Source organism: Haemorhous mexicanus, chromosome 1 (assembly GCF_027477595.1).
Source record: "Haemorhous mexicanus isolate bHaeMex1 chromosome 1, bHaeMex1.pri, whole genome shotgun sequence".
NCBI classification, from domain to species: Eukaryota; Metazoa; Chordata; class Aves; order Passeriformes; family Fringillidae; genus Haemorhous; species Haemorhous mexicanus.
The window spans coordinates 109,486,509-109,507,078 of record NC_082341.1 but is presented as its reverse complement, the minus strand read 5'-3'; the positions used below and the strand labels follow the sequence as shown (position 1 = coordinate 109,507,078).

The 20,570-nt window shown below is 39.6% G+C and overlaps 2 protein-coding genes across 4 annotated transcripts in view; both read right to left on the bottom strand.

The window, feature by feature from the left end:
- LPIN2 (lipin 2) overlaps window positions 1-6,087 on the bottom strand; it is a 44,294-nt gene extending 38,207 nt beyond the window's left edge. The window contains exon 1 of the mRNA XM_059858827.1: window positions 5,919-6,087. The gene's annotated coding sequence lies outside the window, so the exon portion shown is untranslated. The remainder of the gene's footprint in view (window positions 1-5,918) is intronic.
- Window positions 6,088-12,392: 6,305 nt separating this feature from the next.
- Window positions 12,393-20,570, bottom strand: part of MYOM1 (myomesin 1) — a 72,967-nt gene continuing 64,789 nt past the window's right edge. For 2 of the 3 annotated variants that reach the window (XM_059858775.1, XM_059858785.1), the window contains 3 exons: window positions 16,795-17,010; window positions 14,946-15,069; window positions 12,393-13,716 (listed from right to left, as the gene is read on the bottom strand). In XM_059858775.1, coding sequence (XP_059714758.1) covers window positions 13,490-13,716; window positions 14,946-15,069; window positions 16,795-17,010 — 567 coding nt within the window. In that variant the 3' untranslated portion in view covers window positions 12,393-13,489. Of the gene's footprint in view, window positions 13,717-14,945; window positions 15,070-16,037; window positions 17,011-20,570 lie in introns of those variants that run through there. The other variant, XM_059858794.1, reaches the window with a different exon arrangement.

The window sequence follows — 20,570 nt, the reverse complement described above, 5'->3', positions numbered from 1 at the left end:
GACCCTGGAAAAGTTCTTTTCTCCACAAGGCTCGACTCCAGGTCCAAAATTCCAACACTTCTCTATTTTCATGCACTTTTACACTTCGCTTATTAGGTACAAAAAACAGTGGAGGAGTTGCCACTTCTCCTCCTACACAGATTACAAAAATCAGACTGGGGCTGAAAACACTCTTCCGTGCTCAAGTTCTTGGTCCCAGCCCTGGTCTGAATCATCTGCTTACTGAGACTGGAAATAAAGCTCTGCTCATTCCACATTGTGCTAAAACACATTCAGCACAACACCTCTGATACTTTTAAGTGCAAAAGTCTATCCATTCTCTATATGAACCTAATTCAAAGGTTATCAACTTTGCTATAATAAAATAAGCTTTGACATGTCTAACAAAAAACATACTGAATGAACATTATCTGCCTGAGATGCCTCCTGAAAGGGATACACAAATTTTTCTAGAAGAGAACAGCTAGTTTTTCCTCTAGCAGAGTAGAAAAATAACATCAAAGTCACTTGTTATTAAAAAAAATATATACTTGCTAAGATTTTCCATACAAAAGCTGAAGGTACTTAAGATATAACATGGAATTACATTTTTAATTTTAGCATGTTACATGTAACTAAAAAATAAATTCTGTTCAACAATCTTGAAAAATACTATTAGACAGTACTACCTGCAATTCCCAGCTGTTCAAAAAATATAAGAAAAATAAAAAGGCTCTATCACAAGTAATAACAGCAGGTACAAGAATTCAAGAAGTTAATACATGTTAGAGAAACACTATTGATACAAAAGTTATGTATTGCTCACTAAACTGGTGGTTAAAAAATAAAATCAAATTAGTTTTGCACCTATGATGCAATATGGTAAATTCAATGCCTTCAAGATCTCCTGTCAGGTGGAATCGAGGCATTTAAATCAAAACATTTTGCAGTGCAACTTAACTACTTTTTATCACCGGGGGAAAAAAATTGCAAGAAAGGAAATCCACAGTTTATTTGGAGTTAGTGCTTTTGTAATTGTGTCAACAGTTTTATCTGTATAATCTGCAATGAATCACCCGATTTCAGTGTTGCAGTATGTGTCCTTGTATTAATTTGAGCATTTTCTTTTTTTAAAAAAGTTACCCTTTTTATTCTGTTTACAATGGAACATCAGTGAGGACAAAGAATACTTTAGGAGTTCATAAATTGAGTTTTACTGGCAAAATGATCAGTTCAATCAAAAACTTAGGTTACACATACATAAAATATTCTTATGCCCATGAAGACCTCAACTTCTTTCAAGGTACTGGAAAAAGTAACTGGCTAATCCAAGAGTGCAGCCCTTTGGAATCTGCCTGGGCATAACCCACACCACCCCCTGCCACACTCAAGATACTTCCAGCAACACAGACTCTTGTAAGGACACATAATCCTTGGCTGAACTTATTTCCAGACATGTAACACAGAAACCAATGTTTCTGAATGCAAATTCTATCAATCTCATTTTTGAATGAGATGAGAGAAAGCAGATGAAGCTTTTCCTGTATGTTTCTACGAAGGACTAAGCATTTCCTTAATAAGCAATCCAGCAGTTCCTTATCTTTGTTTCCTCTTTTTAACATTTCTTTCCAGGTGCTTATCTGCCCCCAGGTGTATTTAAATTTTCTTGCAACCTCCCAGGGTTTAGAAGTCAAAGCAAAAAAACGCAGTCACATGTGTGCATGCATGAAATATAACTGTATCTAATCTATCTATTCATGGTAAATAAATTGGTTACATTTAGAATGGATACACAAATATAAGATTTGAGACTAGCACAAACCTTCAGGTTGACAAGAACAGAAATAATACTTATTCTGAGAAATACATATTTGGAATACTTATAGAGCTCTAGATATTGCATTTATAAACAAGATACCTTTTTTCCCCACTTGATAAGATGCTTGATAAGATTTTCCATTTTGCTGAACTCATGAACATATACCAAAATAAACCAATATCCCTAAATTTAATTTGCATAAGACTTGGCTATATTACTAACAAGTGGGGTAAGAATGCTAGTCTTACAGAATTCCCACACAGATGTATTTACATGAGATGCTGGGAAGAGAAAAATTAGATACAGCTGAGCAAAGTGGAATAAGCTTACTCTTTCAGCAAAGCCAATCCACTGCATTATTGAGTTGTAATGACCACAGAGGTCACATCTGGCTGAGGGATCTGCTCACCCCTAGCACACAGCAGTGTCTGCATTGTCTGTATAGGACACAACACACCTGTGTAGTGGCCTCACAGATTTCTTGTTTGTGTTAACAGGCATACTTTCTCCTTCAGGGAATGAATGGCTTTAATTCACCACTAAGTACTTTTCTTCTTTAAATCACTGTATTTCAGTTCACATCACAAACTAAATTCTAGTTAGCTGAGGGAGTCAATTGCTTCCATTTCTAATGGAATCACAGCTACAACTCATTATCCAAAGCACTTATTTGAAAGAATATTGAAAAGAATCCTTTACACATTTCCTTTAAAAGGCTTTTCATAACCATCAATTCAGAAGAAGTGTATTTCCTGAAGAGACAGCTATGCAGTCTAAAAAAAGACAAGTAAACCTAGAGACACAGCCTAAGACCAGCTTAGCTGGCTTCAGCCACATACACCAATGGAACTATGTCACCTAGTACACTGCAGACTTTTCTATTATTACTTTGCACATTTACACTTCTGGTATTGAACTTCAGCACTTTGGATAAAGAAATGGGCCAATTCATCAGCTAAAAATCTCATCTGCTCACTCAGTGCATACAGAAGGAATGAGGAAGTGTCCCTTAGTCCTGGGAAAATAAGTGACTCAGGACAACTTCTGACAACTAACGTCAAATTACACCAGCACAAAGGTGAAAGAAATTGATTAAAATACTTAGCTGGAAGGGGAAGCTAGCATCCTTTCTTTGATAATTCCCTTGAAATAGAAATACAAGGAAAAAAATCTCTAAAAAGTGTGCTTAAGCTTTGTCCTCAAGCACAAAGACAATCTGACTTGACTGAGCATGACAGTTTCATATTAAATCAGTCTGCCTGCCCAAACTGAAATGCAAGCATTAATGTAACAACCAAGATGAGAGAGCAGCTAGGCAGATTAAATGCATTTTTAAGTGCCACATTCTTTGCAAAAGCAGCAACATTTTTTACTATGCTTAGAGTGGGTAATTCTATTTTATAACTTAGGGAAAAAACCCTCTGCTTACCTATGCAACAGTGAGATATGTCCAAAGATGACATCTTTGCATTACTAAAGAACCTTAAACTGTAACTTCAACAAGATCTCTAAGAATGTTCTCGAGATACAAAAGTCACTGGGATACAGTTTGCTACTATGCTATGTTCTCAGAATGTGCCCAGTATGGGATGAAGATATCTAATATATACACTTCACACTTGCATTTGATCGCAAACATTGCACACACAGTTGTGTATATGCCTGAAAGCTTCTTCACTGTGTCTATCTGTAACAAACAGCACTGAATCTCACACCAGAAACGGTCTCTTCACCCCTTTTCAGACAGTTACATAAGAACCTATTGCTAAATCATGATATAACCAATGATTAAAAGTTATTTCATATATAATCCAAAGCTATTTTTAAAACAATCCAATTTGTTAGAAATTCTAACTTAAGCACAGAGCCTGTGCTCACACAAAGACCGTGAGAAACTGTTTTCCTGTATGCTGTGATCTTGTACTTAAAAGATGCAAGACTGGAAAACAAAAAATTGTGATTAAGACTAAAATTGTGATCTTGACTGACTATTAACCGTGTAACCATTTTCCAGGAAGAGAAGCGACAACTGCAGCTAAATTAACCTCTGGCTTTGACAAAGGTTCCCAAAGTGGCTTTGAACAAAATCCTTTCACCTCTATCTGATCTAGGTTGCAAATTCTCTGAGGCAGAGACCAAGTCATACAGCATGCAATGCAAAAAAGGGCTGCTCGGGGCCTCAAGGTACATACGGAGGTGTCAAGTGCCCCACCTGCAGTTTGGATTTCCCCTTAACTGATCAAGACTTTACACCGGTGGAAGGAAACGCTAGAGGCAGAGAAAGGCACTGCAAACCTGAAACATTTTATGTGGAGGTCTTCCAAATAAACAATAGCAAAGAACTACACTTAGTTTTGCGACAACCCAAAATATTAAGAACCAAGAAAAAGATGAAGTATTAAGTACCAAGAATAAATTCAAACCCCATCTCTGTTGCAGGCCATTAAAAAACTTCTAACTTTCTGATATGCTTAACTGAAAAGTTATGATACAAGCTTCAAAATCAACACTCTTAATTGCTGACAAGAGCCATTCAGCACTATCATAGTTATTCCTACTGCAACGAAGAATAATACCAGATAATACAGCATTTCAGTCAAAGTTCCTGGCATCCTGAGATTATTCAGAAACATTTTAACTTCAGCATATCTGTTTAATAGTCTATTATATAACAGTCATATACTTTTATGGAGCACTTTGCTTTACACCATTCAAGTGAAGAGGTCTTCCTTGATATTTTTTTTTTTAAGGGACGGCAAAACTCTTTACATTCCTGTATGTTCTGGAATTCAAAGGAACTCTAGCAGGGACTAGGAGAGAAGGAACATCTTTGGGCCCTGGCTGGAGCTAGCTGCCTAGTATGTATACAAAAAAAGTTGGTTATGTATCCACAAAGTGACAGACATTCCCACACCTAAAAAAAAAAAAAAAAAAGAAGGCATTTTGTGACCTACAACTTCACACTGCAACTAATGAATATCTGTACATTCTGAAAAAGCATGTAACGCTTTTTAACAGGTTTTTTTTTCTATTTTGCAAATATTAAATACTCAGTATGCAAAATTGTCCCAGAAATTTAAAAAACCCCAACCAACCAAAGAAAACCAGAATAGACCCCAAGGAATTGTACTTCAGTGATGCCTGTGGGTTCCTTACAACCTGGGATATTCTATAACTCTAAGGACTAAATTTTATAAGGTCATCTTTCATCTTTTCTGACAGTATCCTGCATAATAGGGTATACGGTTGACAAATACTTTCTTGTAACAACAGTGGAATTTTGTTTGGTGGGGGGGGAGGGGAGAAGGTAACCAGATGACAGGCATGTACAAAGTGCAGCCACAACACAGGTATATTTATGACATCATTTTTCTGGATGGAAACGCACAGGTTTATACAGCATACTGCCCTGCCCTATCAAAAATCACTGATGCCTGCTACATGCACTCAGTAACCACTTTAGGAGAAGAAAAACGTAGCTCACACCAGTTAAACCAGACGCACACTTGGCAAGACCCCAAAGAGAAGCACACAAAAAACTGCGGGCAGCGTGGCTCCACTTCAGACTCCCCACACTAGAGGGACAGACACGGGAGGCAGAGGCGGAGCGCCCGGCCGGAGCGAGAGTCCAGTGCCCGGGTTAGAGGGGAAGGCGCTAGGCAGCCAGGCGAGGCGAGGCGAGGCACGTATCCCGGTGTGCCGGAGCGGCACCGCCGAGCGCGCCGGGAACACCGGCAATCCCGCCAGCCCCGTTCTGCGCTGGGGCGGCAGCGCCGGCCGCCACCCGCAGCCCCGCTCTGCCCAGCCGCACACCGGGCGGCCGGGGCACGGCACGGGTGATTCCCCTTCGCCCCGCCGGCCTGGGCTATCGGGAACTGCGGAGCGCTGGCAGTGCCGGCCGGGCGGCCCCGCTCCGCAGCGACGGTTCCGGGGAGGTTCTCATGGTTCACTGCGGGGAGCGAGCCCGGGCCGGCAGCCGGGACAGGGCCTGCGCCGCTCTCCCTTCCTCCCGCTCTCCCTCCTTCCCTCCCTGCCCGGTGGCCGCCCCGGCTCGCTCCGCACGCAGGCAGGGACACCTCGCGCCGAGCCGAACCGGCGACAGCGGCCCCTTCCCGCTTACCTCGAGCGAGGCCCGGCGGGAGCCGGCGCCGGCCGAGGAGGGACGGACGGTGGCTGGGTGGAGGGATAGAGGGATGGAGGAAGGGACGGCAGCGGGCAGCCGGGGGAGCCGCGCCCGGGCGGGTGCGAACTGCGCCAAGCGGCGGCCGTTGGTGCAGCGCGTACACGCGCGCGCGCGCTCCCGCTGGCGGCGGGCGGCGGGGGCGCGCCTGGCCCGGGGCGCCACGTGACCTTGGAGCGGCGCCGGGTGGGGGGGGGGGGAAGGAGGCGCGCCTGCGCGCGGCGGCGGCGGCGCGGCCCCGGCAGCACGTAGCGCGTCCAGGAGCTTCCCGGCGGGATCCTGCCCGGCTCCCTGGGGAGCTGGGATCAGTAGCGGAGCCCTCGCGGGAGCAGCTGCTTATGGTCGTGGTCGGAGCCGGCGCTCAGGATTTGCAGCCCGTGACAGCGGCGGAAAAGACGCGCTGCCCTCACGGTGTTTGCAACTTCATACGTCCCTCACTCCATCCTTCTTCTGAAAGTTACCGGCCCACCCACAGGAGGAGGGAAATTTTTTTTTTCCATACATATCCTTATACATACAGACATATCCTTATACATACAGATATAAATAAGTCATATATGCGTTCTGCCGTAGTATATCTATATCTATCATCTATATCTATCTATATATTTGTAGGTCTATCGTCTATCTATATCTCGTAGTCTCAAGCTGTGCCCGAGGAGGTTTCAGACGGACATTACAGAGATCTTTTCACAGGAAGGGTAGTTAGACATTGGGATGCCTAACCCAGGGAGGTGGGAGAGTCACCGTCCCTGGAGGTGTTTAGGGTAAGACTGGATGGTGGCACTCAGTGCCATCCATGGTCTGGTTGGCACAATGATGTTTGGTAGGTTGGAGGACCTCCAAGATCTTGGAGGTCTTTTCCGACATAATTAATTCAGTGATTCTGTTTTATATATATTTATATTTTTTTATATATATATATATATATATATATATATATATATATATAAAACAGAATCACTGTATATATATAGAGAGAGTCATGAAAGTGCAGAATTGCAAAATCAGAACATGTCCAGCAGGCTGTGTATGCATTTCAGGACAGCAGCTTCACTTGCCCATTGCTTTTATGATTCACACCACTGCTTGCTGAAGTTGGTTTGGTGATGTGTTATTATTTACCTGAGTCACGCTATTGCCCAGAGGCCCCAGATGATACTGTGACATAATATGTACTAAACCATGGTAAAATTCTCACTTCAAACAGCTTGCACCATAAAAAAGGGTAGCAAAAAGGAGAAGCAGCATTATTGGAAATACAATTTCGGTTTAATGAATGTGAATTAAGTGTTTTATCACTGTCCATGTTGCTTCTTTATCTTATTGTTCTTCCATTTTTCTACCAACTACTACTTCATCCACCAGTCTGTTGCTGAAAGTTTTGTTGAAAGTGGGGCTTTGGCCTGCTTCTTGTTAGAGCCATTTTAGGTTTTCAAATAGGTTTCATGTAGTTGTCACATGATGAGAAATCAGGCTGGTTGGCAGAGCATTCAGGGCAACTGACAAAAAGGCATGCTAGCATGAAAAGTAATAGATAAACAAAATTTATTATGATAGTCCATGTGTCTCTTAAAAGATGCCTGACAATCTTTTTTTACTAGTGCTACAAAGAAATAAGATCTGTTTATTCATCTGTACCTCCTGGGACAAGCTGCCTAAAAGATTATAGCCAGTGAGTTTGCTTATTTGTAGATAATATATTTAAATCCATTTGAGCATGGAACTAAAACAAATCTATCCCTGAATAACAGCAGGCTGGGTTTTCTAGGAAACTGGTTAATGGAAGAAGGCACAAACACAGAATTACAGGGACAGGGTGACTGTATTATGGATATGTAAAAAGGAAGGTCAGATTTCACACCTGCCCATTTTGATGATGTTATTGTCTTGTCAGGAATTCTGAGTCAATCGTGGAACACTTTCCAGGACTCAGGATACATGGAAGCAACAAAGAGTAACGGAGCAATTTGCCACCCTTCAGCGCAAACATTTTTCAGCTGCAGCAGTTTTCTGAGAGCCTCCTGTTTGAGTAGAGCATTGCAATAATAATTACCTAACCACATTATCATAACATCTGTCACAAACACACAGTCTGCAGATCATTTCCCTGCTTTGCCAAGTTCCTTATTTGGCATCTTAGTCTCACAGTTTGAGAGGGAAACCTCTTCAGCAATTGCTCTAACAGAGTATTTTCATTTGTGTTTCTGTGATCTTATCTTTGCTGGTCGTAACAAGAAGTTATTTTTATAGTGGATGGGATTCTCCTTTTCAACACCAGGCAGACCTGTTCACAGGGAGATAAGAGGGGGCTAAATCTGTCATATGTCCTCAAATATTGACATTAAGCAAATCCTATTATGAAAATAAGCCATAAAAATCTTTACTTGAAAAGGGGTAGCAAATGGGTAGATCATACTTTTCTGTTTCAAACCTGGAATAAGTGCTTCTGAGTAAAAAGCATTTATTTGAAAACACAGTGTCTTCCCTTTAGGGAACATTTACCATTCCAAAATTATCACCTCTGCACAATCAGGACTACTGAAGCAGATGTCCCTCAGTATTCTCCTTCTGTATTCTTTACTCTTTTGCACTTACACATAGAAGATTACAATCAAGCTGTAAAATGGCTTGCATTTTCCACAGCTGTATCCATCAAGTGGGATTGGTTTCTCTTGTGAGTGTGTGGAGTGGTGGAGCCAGGAGCTCTCTACATCGAGGCACCATTTGTGGTCCTTGTTGAACCACAGCTCACTGCTGGTTAATCCAGGGCCTCCAGGGCACAGGTATCCTGCTACCTCATTTATGTTCATTTTGCCTTTTCACCACAAATGTCACTATTGTTTCCCCCATCTGGGAGAGGGGAGGGCGTGATGAGAGCAGCTGCTTACTGGTGTGGTATTTTGGTGGAGAGGAAGCAATTTGAAAGTATGTTACCCAGTGCCATATGTAAATCAGTGGCTCTCTGGCTCTTCAGCTGAGGATCCTGTCTGGCAGCAGCAGTGTGTGAGGGGGGTAGCCTGCTTAGGGCTACCTGCACATAAGGCAGAAAAAGAGCTGGCATTAGTGATGAGGTATAGTTTTGTCATTTTGCCTGTTTGTATGTATACGACACTCAGAAAGAAACCACTCTCTGGAGCAGTCATTTATTCCATACCCACCATCAGTCCTGCCCATACTACAACAGACAGATGATATCTTACCCTTTAGACCTCTTAGTCATGACCAACACATGTCCCTCAGAAGCATTTTCCATAACATCTCTCAGATCAGAATGACATTATGACAGGATGTTATGATTTAGTTTAGTTTTATATTTTATTTCCATTTAAGAAACAGAAAAAAAAAAAAAGAAAACCAAATAAAAAACCAAACAAAAACAAAAATAAAACAAAACAAAAAAAAGGAGGTAAGTTAATTGCAAGGATTCAGGGCTGTAAGGAACTGTATCCTGATGCACCAAAATTTTTAAGCACATCAATAGTCCCAAAAGTAGATGGACTTGTGTGTAGAGTTAACATATTTGGTTAAGCCAGTGCACTTAAATTGAGTCTCATATAAGCAATATTTCTCCATTCTTTGTCAAGCATTAGCAAGTGTTTTACAAACCATTTTCTGATAATAGATAATGATAAGATTTCAGGCCTTCTGTTAAGAAGTTCCTTATCCTTGCCAAAATTGCAGCCTAGTTAAGCAGGAGGTTTTATTCTGGTCCTGTTAGGATAAGTGATGAAATGGTAAATGGAAATAACTGTGTCAAATTGGAGAGTAGAAAATGCAAGATTGGGAAAAAAGGAAGGAAGGGTGTTTCACTTGAAAACTTGCAGAAGGAGATTGCAGGAAAGAGCTCTCGCATAATGAAATGGGAAGTGAGACAAGGGCAAAAGTCAGCAGAAGATTGCACCCAAATCTGGGGCCTTCCTTCTTCTCCATCAGCCCTTTATCATCTCTCTCACAATACCTTTATCTCTGGAAGCCCTTGTGAAACAGTTTTTTTCTAACGTTTTTCTCATTTTTGTGGCTCTTTTCCCTGGACAACATTTTGCTTCAGTTCTTAAAACTTAATGTCCTTTTGGCAAGACCAAAACATACAAACAAACAAGAAACTGTGGGGAAAGGCTTGTTGCAGGTGTCTGTCCCCTGTAAGTGCAGATTAAATGGGATGTCACTTATGCTTTTACCTTATAGTTGTTGTTCAGGGGCAAAGAACAGAAGTGTACTCTGTGCTAGTTTAAGGATTATCTCAGTTTACATCCAGCTGCTTCAAAGATTATGGCTTATTGTATTACCAAATTATGTCTGTCAGTCTCAGAGCACAGACAGATCTTCCTCAGTATTTGGCTAACAAATCCAGAAGAATTCAAGAGCAGCTGAAATCACAGACCTTTACCGCAGTGGAAGTCAAAGCCTATTTTTCCCATCCTTTTTCATCTTCAAAAATCATCCTTTGTGGTTTTAGGTGACTGGATAATATAGCCTATTGCAACACTTTCCCTTGTTGTTAAATACAGTTATTATTACACGAGAACATAAATTTCTAAAAGAATTATAAATTTGAATATAAAGACTAAAGTGTGCTGAAAGGGAACATGTAGGTGAGAAATAAGAAAATAAAGAGAAGTGCTCTTCAGATAAACATGGCATCTAGTGCCTGAGTTTAAATGTAGTCAAATGATTCTGTGTGTTTGATATGAGATTCTGTTGCTACAGAAATAATTTGCATTCTATCGTTATGTAGTGCACAGAGACTGAAACAATTTTTCATACTTATAATGGAGAATAGAATATAAATAATACATTTAAAATGCAAGAAAGAAATTATTCAACCACAGTAACATAATAAGCTTTAGCATACTCAACAATTTTGTTAACATTAATTTTGAATATTTTATTATATATTTGTAAACCACTAGAGCTTAAATAATCAAAATAAAAAAGGGAGGGTAATCTTTTGTATGTTTATCTAATTACTGTGCCTAACTAAGCTATTCTTCTGGATAGCAAATGTATTCCTGTGGAACAATACTGATGTGACTCCATTTCCAGCTTTATGAGGAGCCATCCAAATTTAACAAAAAAAATACCCTAACACTATTGCATTTTAGTTTAAAATTTTAAAGCTATTTCTAGTAGATTTTAATTGAAATATCAGGAAAGCAATGATTTTTCTTGCAGCAAAAAGCTAAGACCTGATTCTGCTACAATGACACAAAAGAGAAATCTGCTATTGGCTTCATGGTGAGAAAAATGGGCTTTGTAATCTGAGATTTGGGACATTTTTAGAACATTCTTCTGAGATCTAGCTTGATTTCTATTAAAGCTAATGCAGAGACCCCTGCGGCATTCTGCAGGAATTGGATCAGGCTCTCAGTGGTACAGTCTGTTCTATTTATAACTTACTCACTGCCGCTGGTGTTCGTGGCAGACAGGCTCCCCACCCCAAGGAGCTGCGAGAGGTGATGGATCTTTACAGATGGAAGGCAGCTTGAAATAATTGCCAATGCAAAATGTGTGTGTGAAATTGTGTGAAACAACCTGCAGCTTTGTGCTGCTTTTGCAGGGCCACTCTCTGTAACTCTGACAGAGTGCAAGAATTGCAGATCTCTAGATATTTAACATTTTCTGTAATAATTGCTTTAGAAATTACATGCATTGGGGTGTCCTGCCATGGAAATGCTCCTTACTGCATTTCTCTGAAGGACCTATGTCCTTCACTGCAGGGCTATAATACATAGATTTAGAAAAAGATGTGATGGAGAACTGAGTCGAGCTCAATGTCAAAAACTACCAAAGTGTAGTTGGATGATTTTAGTTGTAGTTCAGTCTGCTTTTAAGTTTCTCCCAACACCATTTTGTGTAGATGTCAGTATTTTGATTTCTACAATTTTTTCTCTGTCGCATCCTACATCCTTCTGTCACTCACTATGGATCATCCAAGTTTTTTAAACCCTTTGCATGATTTACAGGAACGTTATTACTCTACTTGCCTACATATAAGTGTTCTATCCAGTATTTTGTCCAGCTAGAAAATTTCTGTTGGTTTTAAAAAGAGTTTCATAAAATCCTATTGGAATTCTACTAGAAAGAAATTAATTTCTTCCCATCTGGGATATCAGTGTCTTGACTTCTGTGCATTTACATACTATTGAGATTCTTTGCTTTCTTATGCTAACAGTTCTGTAATGATGGATTAGAAACTGGTATTTCTACATTAGTAATAGATCCAGCACCTAGAAATACCAGTGGAATTCAGTGATCTTTCATCAATAATCCATCTGGAAAAAGACAATACAATATGATTAAGCCTTCTTAGAATTGAAAGCAATATGAATATTTTCCTAGTAATTGAATATTTTATTTTAATTTATTATGTTTTATAACTTCTGGTCACTTTAAAGTTGAACTTAGCTCGCATAGCAGCAAAATAAATTCTGATCTTTATTTTTATTGGTTTGTTTTTCAGCTTGAACTCTGCTTCTTTCATGGTATCTAAGCATTTGCAAATGAGTCATATTTTCCTATATCCTCAGTACATAAACATGTGAATGAACACAGTAATGAACGTGAATGAGCACAGCAATGATTAAATGCAGAGATTCTTGCCTTGCATTTATTCCTTACTTACATGACCATGAAGCTACATTCTCTTATAAGAAACCAGTGGATATGATGATAGTGAGTGGATGAAGGGATAGTCTTGGGCTGAGCCACTGAGGAAGAGGAGTGGGTTTATCAGAAATCTGAGTGCTGTGGCAAAAATTGTGGAGGAAAATTAGCATTTGGGGGGCAGCTGATACTTCATGGGTTAATGGTTTATCCACAGTAACTCATGAAGGCTTTAAGGGAATTAATGGAGAGGACTGGAAAGCTGTCATGTGAGTCTTGGTGATAAAAAATGGCCAGATGTGGTCCTGGTCCACCTGATGAAAAAGAATTGCATGAAAGAAACTTGGATCAAAAGAAAATTACTTATGCCCCCCTGCATCCATAGGAGATGGTTTTGTTTCTGGAGATCTTCCACTGTGGCCAGACTGGTCATGGGGAAAAGCAGAGCCCACATGGCATGGAGAGGACTGTGTATGTCATTTCCTTGAAAAAGTAAGCAGCATCTGCCTCAAGCTGTGATGGCCTATAAATATTGATTATCATATCTGTGTAACTGATACCAATATTCCTTTACACTGTAGTAAATGTGTCAGTTCTAGACAGGATTTGCTCTAAGGAACTCTGCTTATAATGGACATTTTTTAGTAATTAAATTCACATTGACAGTACATGTATCATTATACGGATATTTAGAAATTCCTGCAGTGCAGTGCAGTTATGTGGTACTGAAACATAAGTGCCCATCTACTATGCATTTAAATTTAGAGTTAGGAAATATTACAAATGTTACACCAAAAAACATATTAATAAACTTCTGTGCTAAAATATTATGATTAAGATACCACTCATGAAATCTCAAGTTGAACTTATCCTGTTGGTGACAGGATCACATTCTTCATTGAAGTTCAGTGGGGTTTACCCAAGGCTGCTTTTTCTGGTGTTTTCTTTCCCTGCCTATCCAAACTTTCTGTGGATTGAGGAACCTTTTCTGCTACTCCTGCCTTTCCAGCAGTCTTCTTTGCTGCTTGCTGCTTGTTTTTTGTATCCTTTTCTGTTTCCACAGGGGGTATTTCATTTGGATCAGGTGTCTCTTCTGTAGCAGTAATTTCTTCTACGTGTGGCTTAATAAAATCTGATTTAGGAGAAGTAATAAAATTTCTGAGTAATCATAAGTAACAATATTTACTGTGCTCAGCAACATTTCTTTCACATTGGTTATGACCTTATCATGTTCCTTTCCTCTTTCCCTACCCATATAAAGAGATTCAGTATCATACATAACATTACTACTTCTTATGGAATCAAAACCAAGCCCAAGTCTTTATGTCTCTATTTAAAATTATTAAGAGTTATATACTGGAAAACATTTACAGGTACAGAAATAATTGTTTCCTGCTTAAGTCACCTAATTTACAGAATTGCTCAGAAAAGTCTACCACACCAGTAAGGCAAGAGAGGAAGAAAATGCTGTAAAATATTTGTTCTTGCATTAGGAGCAAATAGGTGAGGGGTAATAAAAGTATAAAAATGTTCTGTCAGAAATTATATAACATGTATACACCCTGTATACAAAGAAAAAATACTTAGGCAAAAATATGTAAAACAAATGTTCTGATATTGTCAGAATTTAAGACTGATTTGGAGCTGAAGTACTCTCTATGAGAGAGATGTAATTGTGAAGAATAAATCATTGTCCAAATAGCAATTCTGTAGGTAGATTCTAAAAGAACAGTAAAATTATATACAAGTAATACATGAGAATGCTGAATCGCCAGAGAGCTTTTAATTTTCTACCCTTCCTATAAATGAGACAAAAAATGGTCAGTTATAACTCCAACTTTACCATTCAATATGGATGTAAAACTAGGAGAGAATAATTGATTAATCTCAAGTAGTGGCTAAACAGTCAGGGTTTTCCAAAAGACTTAGGCATTTAGGGTTCCTGAATCAACAAGGCCTTATTTTTGGTGAAATATCAAACATCTAGCTGCTGAAATGAGTCTCACTTTGGAAAATAATACCATCTGTGTATGTATACATGCTTACAAAGTTTTTCCTCTGCATCCAGAAATTTAGAAGTATTTATTATGACTTCAAAATCTTTCATCAGCCAGGTTAGTCAAGGTGACAATTTGCAGTGGAAGTAGAAAAGGTGGTTTGAAAATATTGATTTAAGTCTCTTTCGCTTAGGCCTAACCTGGTAATTCATACTTTGCATCTGTTGTTGATTAAGAGCATCTGTACTGTAAACTTGATTGATTGGGACTTATGAAATATTGATTGGCACAGACAATTAACTCCATCACAATTTAACAATTTTTTCATTAGAATAGAAGTCTCCAAGAGTGAAGGTACTCTTACCTTTCTTTCCCCCTTCCTTCTGTTTGCTTGCTGACATTGCTTTTTTCTTTTTAGATACAGTTTTATTATTTTGATTGTGTCCTTGGACTGTGTCGGTCTGCCCTGACACAGGCATCACAATCACCTGAAGCAAAGTAAGAACAAAACGTGCACAAGGCAGGCATGTGGATGCATCACAGATTCAGCCTGAAATCCCCATAACTGAATCCCTGGAAGTGATCCCTTTTGAAGCAACTTATTACTCTAACTTTCAGGGACACATTAATCTGCCAAAGCTAAGCAAAGTAGAATCCAGCCTGTTACCTGGGAGGTGACCCACTTTTATTCCCTGGCTGTTCTGCCAAAAGGAGGGAGACAGGAGGCAGTTATTTTGAAAATAAAGTAGTATAAATAAAACGTTGTCAAAATGCAATCGTTGTTAAAAATAATACTGAGTTATAAACATTGGTTATTGCAAAGAGCAGGTCATATCTTGTTTGCAATCTGGAGGATGGAAGAGCTGTGACTCTGTTGTTTGTATGTTGTATGTCATGGGACAAAGATGGAGCGACCTGCATATCATCCTTGAATTGGCTTTATGTCCTACTAAGCAAAATTGTAACACAATTTGGCATTAGTCCTTCAAACTCAGGAAGCTTGTTCTATCTCAAATTACAGATTTTATCATGATTATATCTTGAAATTTAAAAATTAATTCTTGTTACTGTTTTGCTGTTTTACTCAGCTGCTGTGACTAGATAATCTGAACTGTTTTAGTAACAGATACTGATTTTTCTATCTAACAAAATACTTACATATCACCCTTTAATCACAATTCATGCCCAGGTGCATTGAAAAGCGTAGGACTAAGACTACTCCTGTGACAGGATTTGCAAAAATACCTTGTTGACTTAAGGTGTGAAGCATTGAAGGTCTGGACAGAGAGGTGTGAAGAGGTGCCATTGTGGATTTGTTGCAAACAGCAAAGTGAAGATTAACAGGGATCTAAAGAGAAGCCTGAGGTAATTAAAGTGGTGAAAGCATTAAGACAGTAACATACGGTGCATAACTACATAAGCTGTGACTAATAAAACAAGACACAGTGAAACAAGCTTGTGATTGAAGGAAAGAAGTGAATTCAGTTTATTTGTGAACATAGAGCAGAGTTCATACACTTTTACAGACACACACATATTATCAATCCTGGCCTCCTAAGCCTTATTTTCATTTATGTTACAGTACTGTTACCCTGTTTGGGCAGATTAAACAATACTTAGGGCTGTAAATGACACCCATATTAAGGCCTCACTAAATTAACACAGCAATACAAAGGGGCCTTAACACAGACAAAAGCCAGCACTCATTTCTCTGTGATCTAACACATTGCATTTACGCTGCTTTACCAAAGCTGGAACAAATCCTAACTGCTGCTCAAGTATGCCCCGATCACTTTTGATCTTTCCATCTACCTCATTAGTTGCTTCCACTGAAACAATTCTTGACCATTTCCTTCCAGATGCTCCAGGAAGAGGATGAAATGGTGAGCATGTGTTTACAGACAGCATGCACTTGGCCTTGCTTAAAGTGCTACAATTAGTGTCTGTGAAGTTAGCATTAAGAAAACATTTAGGAAAGGCCCTGTTTTCCCTGACATAAATAAGTGCATTAGAAGCAAATGTGAAGTGAATGGAAAAATCCAAGGCTGCCTGCTAAAGCAGAAAGCCATTTACACACATGGATTATATCAGCCTAACATCCAAAATCTCCTCTGTACTTCTGTCCTCTAGACTTAAATTCACGCTTTCATTTTATCCTACTGCTTTTTCTCTTGCTCAGACTCTCTCTCCTCCTCAGGTATGTACACACTTACAGTGACGTCGCTGGTCTCTGTACCATACTTGTTCTTCACCACAATGCTGTATTTCCCAGAGTCTTGTGTGGACACAGTGGAAATGGAAAAGCTGACATTTTTTCCAGATTCAAACTTCAGGATGCAATTGGCATCTGATACAAATGATTTTTCATTCTTCAGCCATGAGACCTCTGGGGTGGGATCTCCCCAGACAGTGCAAGAAAGATTAAGTGCCTACAGAAAAAGTACAAAGGAATTACTTGTCAGTAAATATTTGCTGTGTTTTTTGATGCCTGACTCTCCAAATATTCCAGCTTCCCTTTTAGCTTTCTGCTTTTAATAAAGGGATGCCTACCATCATCAGTAATCAATAATTTATGTCACTCTATCATAAAGGAAAAGAAGGAACCCAGTTAATTCAAGAATGCCATTAAAACCTTTCAATATTTTATGGACCTTCTTCTCAACTCTCATAATCATTAGTAGAGGTTTCTCCATGCATATTTTTTAATATAAAATTAGATATTATCTGCATTTGTGTGTTAGACCTGAAATGACATTTTAATGACCTGTCAGATGATCTTGTTCACATTAAACTCACCGCATATATATATATATATATATCCCATAAGTAAAGAAAGTGTGGCTGCCTTTATAGATAACTAAGAACAAAGTGGCCCTGGAATATTTTGTTTAATTTGGGATCCTTTTAAACTGTGCCCTGACAGCTCTTCTAAGAGACTTGAAGTGTTTTATGCACTTCTGTAAAACTATTTTTAACTGAAATCAAGACAGGCTTTACTCATTCTTTAGTGTTCATGTAAGTATTTCCCTTGAATTTTAATACTGTTCCTAAGGACTGAACTCAGTCCCATCAGCCTGTAGGAAGTATCTTCACTGTTAGAGAATCATATTGTGGGAGAGGTCACTGGCAGCTTCTTGTACCTTCAGGGGGCTGGTGGGTTTCTTGGGCACACTTTGTACAGGCCTCCCTTTTTTTCTTGTCAGCAAATTCATTTTTGGGAGATATTGATTCATGTAAATAATCCCCTCCTCCAGTCACAGTGCTGTGGCAGTCCTCTCAAAAATGTTTGCAAAAGTGAGCATCATGTAGAGACTCAAATGTGAAAAAAGTTCACATGACAACTCAGTGCATAGGCCATTCCCTGGAGCTTTATTTGGGGAGGAATTTATTTATATATATGTAATTTAAAAGGGAATCTAACTGGACTGGAAATTGAAGAACTTTTACAGCAAAGAAAAGTCTTCAGTGCTTTATTAGGAATGGACCAAGTGATAAGGAGTAGACAAGATTTCACTTGACTGGAATCAAGTATCTCTTCCAACCTTCCCTCCAACTCACTGCTTCTTATCCAGTAGTGAGGTAGTAGAAGATGGGACAGAAGAGAGATGCCTAGAAGGCTGTTGAAATGACTGGATAGAAACTTTGATACCTCTATAAAAGTGAGAGGTAGTGATATCTCTGAGAACAAAATAAAAATCCCCATGTGCCTAACCTGAGGACCTAAATGAGAGCAAAAGGGAAGGGTAAGTCTTTCTTCTGTCACCAACATGTAATTCTTGGTACTGAAGGACGGCAGGTTCCAAGTGAGAGGTGGTTATGGCATGGTGGAAATGGCCTCTATCTGATTTCCTGCAGCACGTACAGCTGGTGACCACATGGGGCTTTGCCTCCCTTCTCATAGCCCACTGATGTGAATGTGGTTTTGGTTGCCATATCAGTCCATCTTTGTGAAAAACAAGTGGGAAACGAGGTTTTATGTTTCCCCCTCTTCCTTATCACTCTGGATACAAACCTACCCTCAGCCTTAGCCAGGCAATGCATATGGACCCTTGCAGGTGCTCAACATTTCATTATTATCTTGTGATTCTTAGGCAAACGAGAGCTCAGCACCAAGTGGCTCCAGCTGCCACTGCACCACAATCCGAATGAGCTGACATCCATGTCCACACAGCTCCATTAGTGGCACCATTCAAAGCTGGGGTGTTTGAAGTGCTGTCATACTCCATAATTCAAAGAGATTCAAGCAGCAGTGATGATTCTTTTCTTCTTCTAAATCATTCCTTAAAATAGCTACATTTTCCTTAACCTTGCATCACTACCTCTTGTTTGATATGAGTGATTCTCTTGATGTTCCCAACTCTTTCTATTTATTTTCCAGATACTAATGTGCAGAGATGTGTCTTATAATTCCCTGTATAGATGGTGAGATCTTGGTTTTCTGGAAGGTAATTCCATACCCAAGGAGAAACAATTGCTCACTGTGACTGCACCTATCTGTTTCAGATTTCTGTTCTTTGGGCAAGAGATTGTCTTTGCTCATGTTTATAATTATTACTCACTGAAACCCCTGATTATAATACTGTGTTCAACCTGATGTCATTATGGTAAAAAAAGTCTCTCTTGTACTCCTGACCCCAGGGTATTGAGGCATGTCCACTTGAAGCAACCAGCAGCTGCAAGTCCAGACCCTTTGTGCCCCTCACTACCTCTTCTGCCTTTTACTGCAGATTATCTTGAGTAGGGTAGTAGAGGTGGTAGAGAAGTGTGTCATTGTATTTCTTTGTAATTGAATCTTCTTTCATATTAGCACAGCATCACAGTTGTGGATGGTTTGGGGAGTGGATTGAAGCAGCTCAGTTAAGGAAATCTGCTCCCTTCCTCCAGCCTGTCTGTGAGGATCTACACCCCTGGCAGAAGGGTAGAATAGTGAGTTGGTGGGAAGAAGGATGTTACATGTTGCTTCTGTGTCTGAAAGTGCCTCTCAGAATCCTAAGCCTCTTCACTCATTTACAGGCCTTCATTAAAACTGCCACTTAGGTTGAGTTGCCCAGCTGGACACAAAACTTAGGCTAGCATTCTCTGTCAGGTCAGATTCCTCCCTAATGTGAACTGACACTTAGCCTTTTCCAATTATACCACGCTGCTGAGGAGCATTTATGTCTATCAGTGGAAGCCTCTTAGGCCATCTGGAATGCTATTTGATTAACACTCAGTAAACACTGGTTCCTTCCTTTTCACCCATACCCCTCAGCTCACATGTAAAAAGCTAATAAATGGCATTACAATCACAGTGTTAAGTTTAAATCTGAGATATGCATGTGCTTAGAAGTTCAGTCTTGGGATACCAATCTGTTCATATAAGTCTGTGGTTATGGTGGTACTAGAATTCACAATCAAAGCTTGCCAGACCTCTGCTACCACATTTGCTGTTTTACAAAATCCTCAATGATTGTGCAATTTGCATGAGTTACACAATAGAGAATTGCATTCTTCTCTCTCCAGCATATATGCAAACAACAGACAGATGAGCCAACACCACCCAAACCAGCTCTGTTTTCCCTGATCACTCTCTGCCCTACTCAAAATGATCCTCTACTGAATCAAGAAACGTAGGGTCAAGGATGTTTGTCTCGTGTTCTGGGAGTATTCCAGCCATATATTCAAACGTTACAAATGTCCTTGCTGTCAAGGACAACATGTGTTTGGGTAAGATTTTGCAACTCATTTTTACAAACTCGTTTTATAAACACTGCACATTTTGTGTCAGTGAGCTCATACACAATTTCATATCAACTCTCTTTTGTCTGAAAGGTTAAAACTGGTAAAAGTTTACACCCAAGTTTACACCCTGCCAAAACATCATGAGAATCTTGCCTCCAAGCACTGATTAGCTGAGAATCTGCTAATTCATTCTGTTCCTTTGTGTCTTCTAGCTACAGTTACAATGTTCACATGAGTTCTTCTTACTTTACAGCATTTCTTAAACTGC